This window comes from Cupressus sempervirens, chromosome 1, assembly GCF_028749045.1.
Source record: "Cupressus sempervirens isolate cs-2001-9-10 chromosome 1, ASM2874904v1, whole genome shotgun sequence".
NCBI classification, from domain to species: domain Eukaryota; kingdom Viridiplantae; phylum Streptophyta; class Pinopsida; order Cupressales; family Cupressaceae; genus Cupressus; species Cupressus sempervirens.
The window spans coordinates 482,028,327-482,040,633 of NC_143118.1; the positions used below are offsets into that span (position 1 = coordinate 482,028,327).

Sequence of the window (12,307 nt, forward strand, 5' to 3'; positions counted from 1 at the left end):
TACACCCTCGAAAAGTTTCTCGATGGGTATTTAAGCACGACTTGTAGGTTGTAGTCAGTATGCTTTTGGATATATTTCTCTGTACTGTGAATTCCTGTTGGAGTTCTGAATTGTTCGCCATTTTGGAAGTGAAAGATCTTCCCTATTTGGCTCGTGCAGTTTCAGTGGGATTCAACCCTCACCCTATTCCGTTTTATGTATTACTTCGCTCGGATTTGGCAAGTTGGAACATCATCATATTGTTAATATCTATTGGTTCGATCTACTCTTTGTTCTGTGTACCCCATTTGTTGTTTATCGCCATTAAATCTAGTTACTTATTTACATTATTTGTTAGTCTGCAAACTCTGATCGTTTATCTCCAATCACCATTGTGCACCGTATGGCCTTCCATTTTTACCCTTCATTTCCTCCTAAGACCACCATACAGCCTTCCAATTTGACCGTATGACCCTCTGCACTTGCATTTCGAAGTGGTATCTTTGAATTACCTTGTACCCATCCCTATCACTTAGCAAACTCATTGTACGGCCTGAAGAAATACTTTGCCATACGAACTGAAGTAATACCTTGCCGTACACCCTACACTATTCATCGTACGCAGGATAGTTCACACTCATCGTACGACCTTTAGGACACACAGTACGACCCATCTTGAGACAATGTACGACCCTTTCTGTGCCTTGTCTTTCACCGTACGAACTTCTTGGGTGTGATAATCCGTACTTTCCCTCCCCTCTCCACCGTACGGATATCCCCATCTGTATTACATAGCTGTTCTGTCCACACGTACGAACCTCTGAGCTCCTCTTCGCCACTCATTTGGCCTGTCCATACTTGGGAATATTACACCTTCCCCATCAACAATTGCGGATCAAAGATTGGAGCCATCTCATGATTCTAGTACAATTGACAACGAGTTGTTGATAAAGATTGCAATGTTTTATTGCGAGTTTACAACTGCGAGTGCTCATCATCTCCTTTACACGTGAAGGACTTGTTGATTCGTTGATGTGGGTTGGGTTCGAGTTTTTATTGTCCATTGTGGGATGAGTGGGCACCATTTTTTGTAGATGTGGTCAACACTTGCAAATTGGATTACTTGCAGTGTCAACACATCTGATGTAATGTCCCCATTTTTAGTAGGGTCCTGCAGTTGGCTTGGTCAGTTCACCATCGCCACCCTCGTGAGTTGAGAGTGAGATTTGAGGGTCTCAGTTGTGGGGTTATAGGCTTTTCAGTAGCCTATGGTGTGTTTTCTCTCCATTTGAGGGACTTACTATTTATAGTAAGTCAAGTTGTTGGTTCCAATGAGCTTAGATGAGTTAGAAGAGTTGAATGATGCTCTCAATTTTTATTTTCGGCTTTTGGTTTGGGCTCCAAGAATCTTGGAAGGAACACCTATTTATAGTAAGTCACCCCGTCAAGTTTTTTGGGTCCCAAAACTGCAGATTGGAAATCCAAAAGCCTGCCACTTCTCCGATAGGATTCCGTAATCAGTTCTGGCTAACGAATGGGAATACTTCTTGATTCCCTTGCACTTTAGGCTCTGCTACACCAAGGCAGGTAGACCTTATCCTCGAACTTGATCACCTAGTTCAGAGGTTTTTTAAAGTGAAATTAAACTTAGGAGTTCTTCAGCTGGCAAGGTCCTTGAACTCGATCAAAATGAAACTAGATGCTAAGTAGTGATTGGATGTTTTGTATAATTGAATAATAATAAATTTGATGCTTGTAGAAAGGAAGATATAGATTTTCTAGACTTCCATAATAGAAAGAGTAGTGCCTCTGCTCATCCGAGCAATAGAGTCAACTTTAGTGAATTTTCACTTACAACTTTATAATGTTTTACGCACTTATGCTGCCAACAACTAAATAATCAAGATGCGACAGATCAAATATTTATGCAATCTTAAATTAGTCCAGATTGAACTTTAACTCCTCTAGTAGGGAGACAAACTGGACAAAAATATGGAAACAATTAAATAATTCACACTATCAGTGATGATTGAATTTAAATGCTAAATGACCTTGTCCACTTATCTGACATTTAAATTGTATACAAAATTCCAAATAATAATTACAAAGGACGATTCATCTACAGTTTAAATCTCCATGCCATTTAAAAATAAACAAAAGACATCTTATTTTATTATAAAAATAAAATAATAGAATTTATATTACAAAGTCATAATGTTTTTGAAATTAAAAGCAACCAAAAGCAAGGGGGTCGGCCCTTAACAGTCAAAAGGCTGGTAACCAACACATTACCAACCAGTAACAAAAACAGACAAAAAGAACAGGAGAACCAGCAGTCAGAGACAAGAACCTAAAACCAGAGAGCTAGAACCAGAAAGGAACCCTAGCAACTAACCAAAGTCCAACGAGGCACCCAGGCCAAATAAAAACTTAATTACAGCTGATAACCAGCAAAACTATAACTGTCATAACAGTATATAAAGTCTTTGGATCCATGGACCCCATAACTGAATAGAAATAAAAAAAAGAGACTTAGATTTCTTTTTTCCCTTTTCCTCTTGCATGAAGAAGAATTTGGGCCTAGTCGTCAGCAAGGAACTTAAAGAGTAATTTATTGTCCTCCATGTCCAAGCTAGCTTCCTCCTTCTCCTGTGCCAGCAATTGGAGGGTAGTTGCAGCAGCATGAGTAACTTTAAGTCCAAACTTGGAGAAGGTGAAAAACCCCTCCTCCAAAGCTTTGACTCTTTCCTCCAGGTTTCTGTAATGCTCCTCCACCGTCACCGTCTCCTCTTTATGCTCCTTGACCTTCTTAGCAGCAACCTCCTTCATTTTTTGTCCCTTTGGTTTATCCTGCAGCACTCGTGGGTTAGAAGAAATCTTCAAATTTTCCTTAACAGGGGAAGAAATGGTAATTGGGGAATTATCCTTTTTGCTCGTCTCATCACAAAAAGTAAAGGGTTTAAGTGAGAAGCTAGCTGAAACATGGGTTGTTTCAGTATTCCTTTCTTTGCCGTCCGACACTTGAGTTTGAGTGTCATCCATCAAAATGTTCCCAGAATTGAAACTTTTTTCCCCCTCCTCATTACCATCATCCTTTTTTAAGTTGGAAATGCTTTCTTCCTCCCTTCTGTCATTGTCTGAGCTATCTTCTTCAACTTCCTCAACAGGGTATCTAATTGACTTCTGCTTACCCCTAGCCTGGGACTGAGCTAGCCTACCAGACCTTCTTCTTGCTTTTCCCCCAATATCTTCACCAGAATCCTCTCCAACAACCTCTACCACCTTATCAACTTTTAATTTCTTGTTTCCCTTTTGTTCTATGGCTATGTCAAATTTTTTCTTTTTCTTAGTATCCTTACTAGGAGATGGCCTAGGAGTATGGATTTTCGTCCCCGTATTGGAGCTCGGGGGGGAAATCCTACTATGGCGGGGGTTTTCCACAACAACCTCTCTGGGGGGACATAAAGCTAAGTGGAACTGATACAGATGAAAAATTAACCCCTGATGAATAATGGTGAAGTTTAGGCCTTTACTTTTTTTTTCTTAATATCCTTAATCATATCCTCAAGTGAATGTAGAAGAAAAAACGGAATGGAAATGAAATCCCTATTTCTAAAATGATTCAACAAGGGAAAATGATAGTAATAGCACGCTCCAAACCTGCCTTCCAGGGTGAGATACTTCATCAGGACTAGACACACATCATCCTAGGGCTCAGGTAGCTTATCCCTTTTAAACCCTCCTCTGTAGTGAATCGACTCCTCATTCTCCGCAAAGAAGTTTTTCATGCTATTCTCATCCGAGACTTTGGTGACTTTCTTCCACTTTTCTCTCTTCATTGTGAGTCCTATTGCCATGGCAATAACCTCCTCCGTGACTTGAAAAGTAATGCCGTTGATTGTGACCTTCCTATCATCCCAATTATTCACAAATTGTAATGCACAATTTTCATCGTGCCCAGCCATGGACAACATATATATGGCAAAAAACCCCCTTCCTTCAGAAGATACTAGGTCGCCATCCTGTCGTTGAAGTTCTCAAGTCTCGTTGGTTCCAACCGATTCAGATCACCTCCCATATCAATTTCACCACTATCCTGCCTCTCTTCCTCAGAAATACGCATCAGAACTTTATCGCTTTCCAATTCTCTGTGGCTGCTCTCTTGCTTTAATCCTTTGGGGGAATAGGGATCAAAATTACAGACCCGCGTATGATGAGCACCAGAATCCCATAACATCTTATTATGAGATTCGTGGGTATTAAAAAACCTAATTTTCCCTCCCCATCGATTTCTAACATCCCAATCCATAATATCTATCGTACTTCCATTTGGGAAGCGATTCGAGGCTTGCCCCGAGTTACCATAATTGCGAAAAGACAATTTCCTTAATTTGTAATTACTCCACTTGTCATTTGTACAGCCATGTCTGTCTCTTATTTCCAAAACGCTAAAGTTAAATTTAGCGACAAAGTTCTCCATCTCGCCAAAATTGGCCTTACTTTAAAATTTAGTGATCATCATTTTGAATTCTGCTGCCTTTTTCCTTGAATATCAACATCCTTAGATTTTCGTTGATATCAACTAAATTTTCCCAGCACGTGATTGCCCTAACGTTAAACCCCATGGCAGCCGCAGCGTCTGCCACTTGATTACCCTCCCGGTAGATATGTTGCAGGTGGACCATTCTCATTTCCTCCAATATATTTTTAATATCCAAGATGATATTTCTAATCTTCCATCCCAATTTTGCCTCCCCCTTTACCCAATCGATCACCAGTTTGGAGTCCCCTTCTATAGTTAACTCTAAAATGTTTCTTTCCCTAGAGAGTTGTAGACCCCATAATAACGCCATAGCTTCTGCCACATTATTGCTACCAATCCCCACCTGGCCTGCATAAACCAATAGAACATCACCATTCCTGTCTCTTAGCACACCACCAGCCGCTCCCTGTCCTCCTTTCGCAACTCCGTCAAAATTCAGTTTATACTGTGTGATGGTGGGTGGTCTCCATATTGTTTGTTGTCTCCTCCTCCTAGCAAAGCTATCAAAAAGGAAGAAGTCCTCTTGACAACCCCAATTCTCAGCCACAATGCCTTCAATTCTTCTGGGTTCCTCCTTTGGCATCTTGTATTTAGCTACTCTCATATTTTCCTTCAACAGTTTGTTCATCACTCCAAAAACCACTTCAACCGTCCTATTTTCTCCCTTGAATATCCTGTTATTCCTTTCTTTCCATATGTGCCAGCATACATATGGTGGGATAAACTTCCATAAGAGGATTAGTCTTGGATGATGGAATAGGCAATCCCAATTATCCACAAACTGTCATAATGTTGCTCCTTATCCCTCCATACAATTAATGTTTTTGTTCTTATAAAAGATGTCGAATATGTCTTATTTTTTGTCTCTCACCACCGCTCCATATTTATATTTGAAAATACAAAAGAAAGTGACTTTTAATATTTAAGTCACACCTCTTCACATATAATTAACATTAATCATACATTTCTAAACTAACCAACCGATCGCATGGTTCACTTTAGCTATGATAATCAAATCAGGAAATAAATTAATATCACCGGCTTGTTATCAAGGGTACTTCAATATTCATTCTCTGCAATTTCAACGATTATAATCCCTATTCCTTACATTGCTCTTGAGTTCAGATGCAACTACACTAAAGAAATTGTAACGACTGAATGTGAAACATTCCTTGTTAATGGTTGACTTCCTTCAACGGGTTCATATAACCACCATTATGAATGCCGTGTATGATTCAAAAGTTTCAGATGGCCAAATAATTGCGGAGAATAACATCCAAGTTATGCAATATCCATTGTGCTCACTAAAAATTCCCATCTGCTTGTTGTTATTGGCTCATGTGCGATGTTTCTTCAAATTGATGTCTTTGACCATTGTAAAACGTTTTTCTTTGCTTGTCTTCTGCAAGTATCGTGCTGCACAAGATGTGTTCCTCCAGTCCTTTGAGTCTCCTGAGCATTTGGTGGGTGGCATCTGCTTCATTTTTCTTTATTCTCCAATAACAAATGATTGTTAACCATAAAAATAAGATTGCATTTGAACCTTGGCAGAAGTTCTCTTTCTTGCTCCTGGTGGTCATTTTTCTCTTTTTACATCTCCTGTGTTACAACAATGATTGCTATATATATATTTAATTTCATTTAGAAGGTATTTTTCATTCACCAATCACTCGGTTCTTGAAACACCCGCAAACAACAGAGGGAGGTGTCTTGATATAATCACATCTTTACATAATTAATTTTTGAGATATTGGCGACAAATTTCATTGCGCTGAGAAATCCCGAGAACATGTCATCACTCAATTTACAGTATTTGATGTCTTCCTTCAAGTCAAATTTGAACAGGGATCCTTTATACCTATGTATTCTTTACAGGTCATAGAATGAGCGGTCTAATTGTGCTCTCACTACCAGAATTTGCTATGCTTTTAATTGGGATTGACAGATTTCTTCGAGACAAAGAAACTCCATAGATGTCTGTCTATGGGCCATGAATGCAGATCATAACTAATTAACCATCATATTCCTGAACACAAATTTAATATGCACCAATGATTAGTTCAACTTTTATCATATGCATGAGACTAGTTCTAATTTGAATGTAAATGCTTTGTTTTGTTTTACTCTCTTTCGCAGTCCTGACTATGTATTCTTCCTATATTCGATTGATTTGAAGATCATCTTTTCTCATTGCATCACCACATACACTTAAATATCAATTTTTTGCAAATTTCTGGATAAACAGGATGGCAAGATCAAATGCTCTGATACCACTTGTAATGTCCCCTTTTAGGACCTTTACGAATTTCCTTCAATTTATATTCATTTCATTATATCTTCATCTGATTTGCTTCTTAATTCCCATAAGCCTTCATGATAATTCATATCTGATGTCCTTTTACGATTGATATTCTCATATATATATATATATATATATATATATATATATATATATCCATATCCAACACTTCATAGGGTTGTGTCTTTTCATTAATATTAATATATTTAATAAGGTAGTTATTATATTATTATAATAGTTATATATAATTATATATTAATAATATATATTAATATTAATAATATATGATTATATATTACAATAATAATATATGACTATATATTATATATTATTATATTATATATGAATCATAATTTAAATATTACTTTAATATATAACAAAGATATAATATCATATATTATTGTCATACGGATATGTACTAATTATCTGTGGCATATAAATATCTAATATATAATAATATTCATAGATATATTTATATGTATAATTAATACTTATAATTATATAATATAATATATGATTATTATAATATTATAAATTATATCTTAATATAATTATAATATTATCGATTATTAATATTATATACTCTTTATGTATAATTAATTTATATACTAAAATGGGGATATTACAATATCTATTTGGTGTAATTCTCTATTTTCAGCATTGATGAATTGTTGCAGCATATTGTTTGAAGCATAGTAAGTTAATGAATAAATTCAGAATTTGTTGTGAGCCATTTGTTGTCAGATTTAAATGTGCAAATTCACATAGTAGATTTATATGCCAGTGCTTGACATTTATTTGAGCAATGTATAAGGCTAAGGTTAATTGAATTTGTGAACAATTGTTGTATTTTCTGATACTATGTTTTGGAATTATAAATGCCATCTATTCAGTGATAATTGGATTGTCTACCTAGTGTTTGTTGAAATGTCAAATGTCTGAATAAGTGGTATTGTTAGAGCCATAACCGAACAAAGTTATTACAGTGGTATCAAAGCTTGCTTGCAAAGTGTTTGACGAAATGTCAGACAACTGAATTATAAAAGAATTTGGTGTTTGATGAAGTTATAAACGGTTGGGATTATTACATCTGAGACAGTTTGACAGATTTTGGAGATGATGGTTGTCTTACTAGCTTCTATGGTTATTGCTATCTCTGTAGTGTAGATGGATGCAAGTGTCAGTTCTATTGGGACTTCGGTATTCACAGAGTTGGCACTACAATTGGGTTGACTTCCAATGAGTTGTTTGCTCCATGAACACCTGCAGTTAATTTCCAGAAGATTTTGTTATTGATATTAGTTATCTGGGTGTTGATAGTACATGAGTCGGTTGTGTACATCAAGGACATTACATTAGCTTTAAGCAATCCACTGTAAAGAGCTTTGCTCTCATACCACTGTAAAGAGCCTTCTTGGCTCTATGCTAGAGAATTGTTTTTTGTTTTTTTGTTTTTGAGGTTTTGCAATTTTCAATACAACAATATAGCAGCAAAATAAAAGATATGCAATAATAGTTTCAACTCAAAATTTGGATATTACATCAAGAATATACAGCTGAAAATTTCAGATTTTAATATCAATTTAGATAATATTTTTTACAAAATATCAACAACCCAATTGATTAAATATCTTCTATTATGTAAATCAACAATACCTAGAAAATTTAGAAGTTTCAATCCATGAACTTACAAGTAAGACATGCCTTGAAATCCTCTCAAAGGAAGAATATCAGCAGCAAAAAAATTCTTCAACAAACAAATGTAGCTCTGTGTAAACAAATGACAGCTACAATAATTCTATAATTGACTTTCAAACTCAGCCTTCAAACCCTTATGTATTCTCTGAATTTCTTCTCCAATTTGCACAAGTGTAACCTTTGAAAGTTAAAATTCAACAAATTCCAGTTAATCAATCACTGCAATAATTCCCTGCAGATTTACTTTTAAAATATTAATCACTCTTCCAAAAAACTTCAATCAATTTGCACAATCTAGACCTCTAAATGAAGCCTATGCCTGACATAACTCGTTGGGTGTTTCACCAATTCACTATGCTGGAAAACTTAGAAGAATTCACAATTCTTCAAGCTTGAAATCTGAAACCCTTGTTTCAATTTCTTATCCATGCAAACAACAACATAAAACACAAGTCATGAATGAATTCTTTATTCTCTTGTGAAGGCTTTTTATAATATCTCTTCATCACAAATTGACTAAGTAGCTTCTCTTCCACTTTTCACATAACTTAAATCTGTTTGTATTTGCTTTTGTTTCATTTAAAATTGTATAAGTTATCTAACTTTTGTGCCTTTTCCATAGTTTTGAATTGGGCATCATTTTAATAAAATCAAGTCACTCAAAGAACTAATTAATGGGTCATGGCCCCATTGTCCTTTTAAATGATCATTAAAATGACTTATTGAATAGTTTTATTATAAGTTAATTAATATCACTAATTGTACTCTTATTTTTAATTCCTAAGTCAACCATTAATTGCTACTGCAGATGGAGTTTTGACTAGTCATCAGGTGCCCTGTTAAATTTAGCAACCCTGTTAACTGACTTACTATAAATAGTAAGTCTTAAGAAACACTCCAAATGAAGGTAATAGAAAATTGCAACTGATGACACTCTGCACTGTACCATGATTACCTCTAATAGATACTACTAAATATAGTAACTGCCAGGATATCTGAATTACTATAAATAGTAAGTCCTTCGAACTGAACCAAATGAAAAGCTGATGTGCCAAGACCTGACTAGTAATCTCTTTGCACTCTGGAGATGTCCCAAAATAACAATTAATAGTGAACAAATGTGCCCTCTATCCAAAAGACTAGCCCATAAGGGTCACAATAGTGGACTAATCCTACAGTCACTAGACTGACTGTAAAAGGGGACATTACATACAACCTACAAATGTTTATTAAACTATTCCAATTTTGAACAATAATTTGCAAATGTTTTGAGACTATTACAAAAACATTGAACAAATAAACAATGAAGAATGAACCCATGAACAAATGAAGTTTGCAAAGCATACCTTGTAATCTTGAATTACTTAATCTTGAATCTTGATGGCAGATGCCCTTTTCTCTTTCCTAGAATCGTTCTCTTAGGCTTCTTCTCCTTCCAATTGAAGCACTCTACTTCAGTTGTGAGTTGTGTGATTTGAAATGAGATAATATTTCTTTTTACAAACTTTTTGGGCGGCCTTGGAGATGGGGATCAGACCAATTGTTAATCAAGGTCAGGTTTTGCATTTTTAGAGCATCTTCTTTTTGAATTTAAAAAAACAACTTTTGCCACTTAAGGCCATGAGAGACACCTATGCATTTTTTCCAAAGACGAGAAACTCCTAGCTGTCTCTTGGGCATTTTAGGGATATTACAAAGTTTCCATTTCTTGCACAACAAAGGGAAATGTCCCAAAGATGTCCTATCCTAGAGGGAACCGTTTGAGGACAACAAAGGGGTAGTGGTGGTAGTGAAGAGTCAATGAAGGGAGGTTTCCTTGGCATCCCCACATCACTCATTTTGTTTTTTGGGGTGGGGAGGGGTGATGCATGTGTCCTCATGTTATTGTGATTTTTATCTCTCTGCAGCAAAAGTTTTTCTCTAGGCCATAGAAATGAACATAAGGCTGAAGCATCTGAAGAGTAGGGGGAAGAGGAGCCCTCAACATCCATGGGTGTGCATGCAGAGGCCCTCTGCATTCATACCCATGGATGTTGAGAAACAATTGATGTTATGCACTTCCTTCCGGCATCGACTAGCAACTTCCTCTTTCCCCTTCTCAGTGGGGTCCTGCCTTCCAGTTAGATGAAAGTAGGGTTTGATAACAATAAGCTAATAACCAATATAATATCAAATTATCTTTTCCCACTGAAAATCATGTCCAAAGGTGTTTTCAAACACTTATAAATAAAATATTTCATCTTGGCCCATTATAAAGGGAAATGACAGCTTTTTAAATTACTCCATAATGAAATTATAAAATAAAGTAACTAGATCAGCTAAATTATTGTTAGTTTCTTATTCTGTTAATTTTATCCTTAAGCTTTTTGGAAATAAAAAATATGTTACACGTCTCTTAGATAAGATTAATTCTGAAATGGGCACATGATAGGGCCCCATTTTTCTTGATTACCTACAATATTGTGTGTCTATTGATTAAATCCTTGATATTCTTGAGCAAATTCCTTGTATTGAGTTCCCACCCTAGAAGTTTGTTCGTTCTTCTCAAATTTACCTTCGCACATTTCAAAGTGGATGTTTCTTGGCTCTTCATATTGCTTTTTATCAGCTAATAGCCTAATACCCATTTTGAGTCTGTAGCATATGCCTATTTCACAATCTACAGTAGGAGGTTATGTTCATTATTATGTCTTGATGTTTAATTTACCAAATGTTTCACAGGGCCTCTAAGTACTCTACTTCGTTAAGATATATCAAAAAAAGAAATGGGCTATTCTGAAAAGGTATTTTTGTACTTGGATATGCATTAATGGTATCACAACTTAATCATATTTCTTCATTTTCAGCTTATTTTTTAGTTATTCTCAGAAATAGTGTGCAAATTACATCTCTTAATTAGAGTTTTGTGAAAATGGCATTTGGTTATGATTGGTTTATCTACCACCAAATCTGCTTTGTGATATAATTTTCTGATTATATTTACTTGGTTTTTTATAGAAATATGGGGAAGGCAGTCAATGGGCAGGGTTTGTTGACGGTAAGATTAGTTTTTCCATGATTTCAAGTATGAAACACTTTTTGTAATTGTGGAATTTCATGAATGTTCCGGAAATCATATATATTATCATCTTGAACAATTTGTGGTAATCTTGTAGAGCTTTATATTTAAAACAATAAATAGAAACTCAAAGAGGTTTTTGATAGCATAAAATGTGACAAATGATTTGAAATATTCATTTAATGGGGCTAATTGGTCATGAAACATATCTGTAATAGCTAGTGTTTTTTGTTTTTCTATAGCTACCCTGGATTAGGGACCATAGACCTGACAAAAAACACCATGATTTTTTTGATAAGTAATGGGTCAAAGCCTAGATTATCTATTATCATTTGTTGAGATTAATTATTATTATGTGTTAAGCTTGAGTAGGCTCAAACCCAAGACCTCCCAGATGAGAGGTTCACAATTTACCATTGTGTTGTAAGTTCTTTCCTAACACACCATGAATCTTGAGCTGCTAGTAGCAAAAAGTTAATTAGGACTACATGTGATGTGTTGCCATAGCTCTACCACATAAACACAACGAGACTCTAAAACTGCAGCAGTTTTGAATTTATACATTAAAAATGAAATCTGGGTCAAAGGGCTTATCAAGTCTTTCCAAGATCGTTAGAGCTACATTCTCCAAACATGTCAGCTAATTGACAATGCACAAGTCGCTTTCAAAGCAACCAGTTTACAGATTTTTTTTTGGACAAAGACTCACTGAGGGAGCATTGGTAATACA

At 35.6% G+C, this 12,307-nt stretch overlaps 1 protein-coding gene and 1 long non-coding RNA gene across 3 annotated transcripts in view; one reads left to right on the forward strand and one right to left on the reverse strand.

Moving 5' to 3' along the window:
• The window catches only part of AMY2 (alpha-amylase-like 2), a 113,190-nt gene that overhangs the window by 13,642 nt on the left and 87,241 nt on the right, over positions 1–12,307 (forward strand). Inside the window, exons 2-3 of the mRNA XM_089828529.1 lie at positions 11,241–11,302; positions 11,517–11,556. Of these exons, the coding sequence (XP_089684655.1) occupies positions 11,285–11,302; positions 11,517–11,556 (58 nt within the window). The 5' untranslated portion in view covers positions 11,241–11,284. The remainder of the gene's footprint in view (positions 1–11,240; positions 11,303–11,516; positions 11,557–12,307) is intronic.
• The window catches only part of LOC149578365 (uncharacterized), a 111,642-nt gene that overhangs the window by 12,541 nt on the left and 86,794 nt on the right, over positions 1–12,307 (reverse strand). The gene's annotated exons all lie outside the window — the stretch shown is intronic.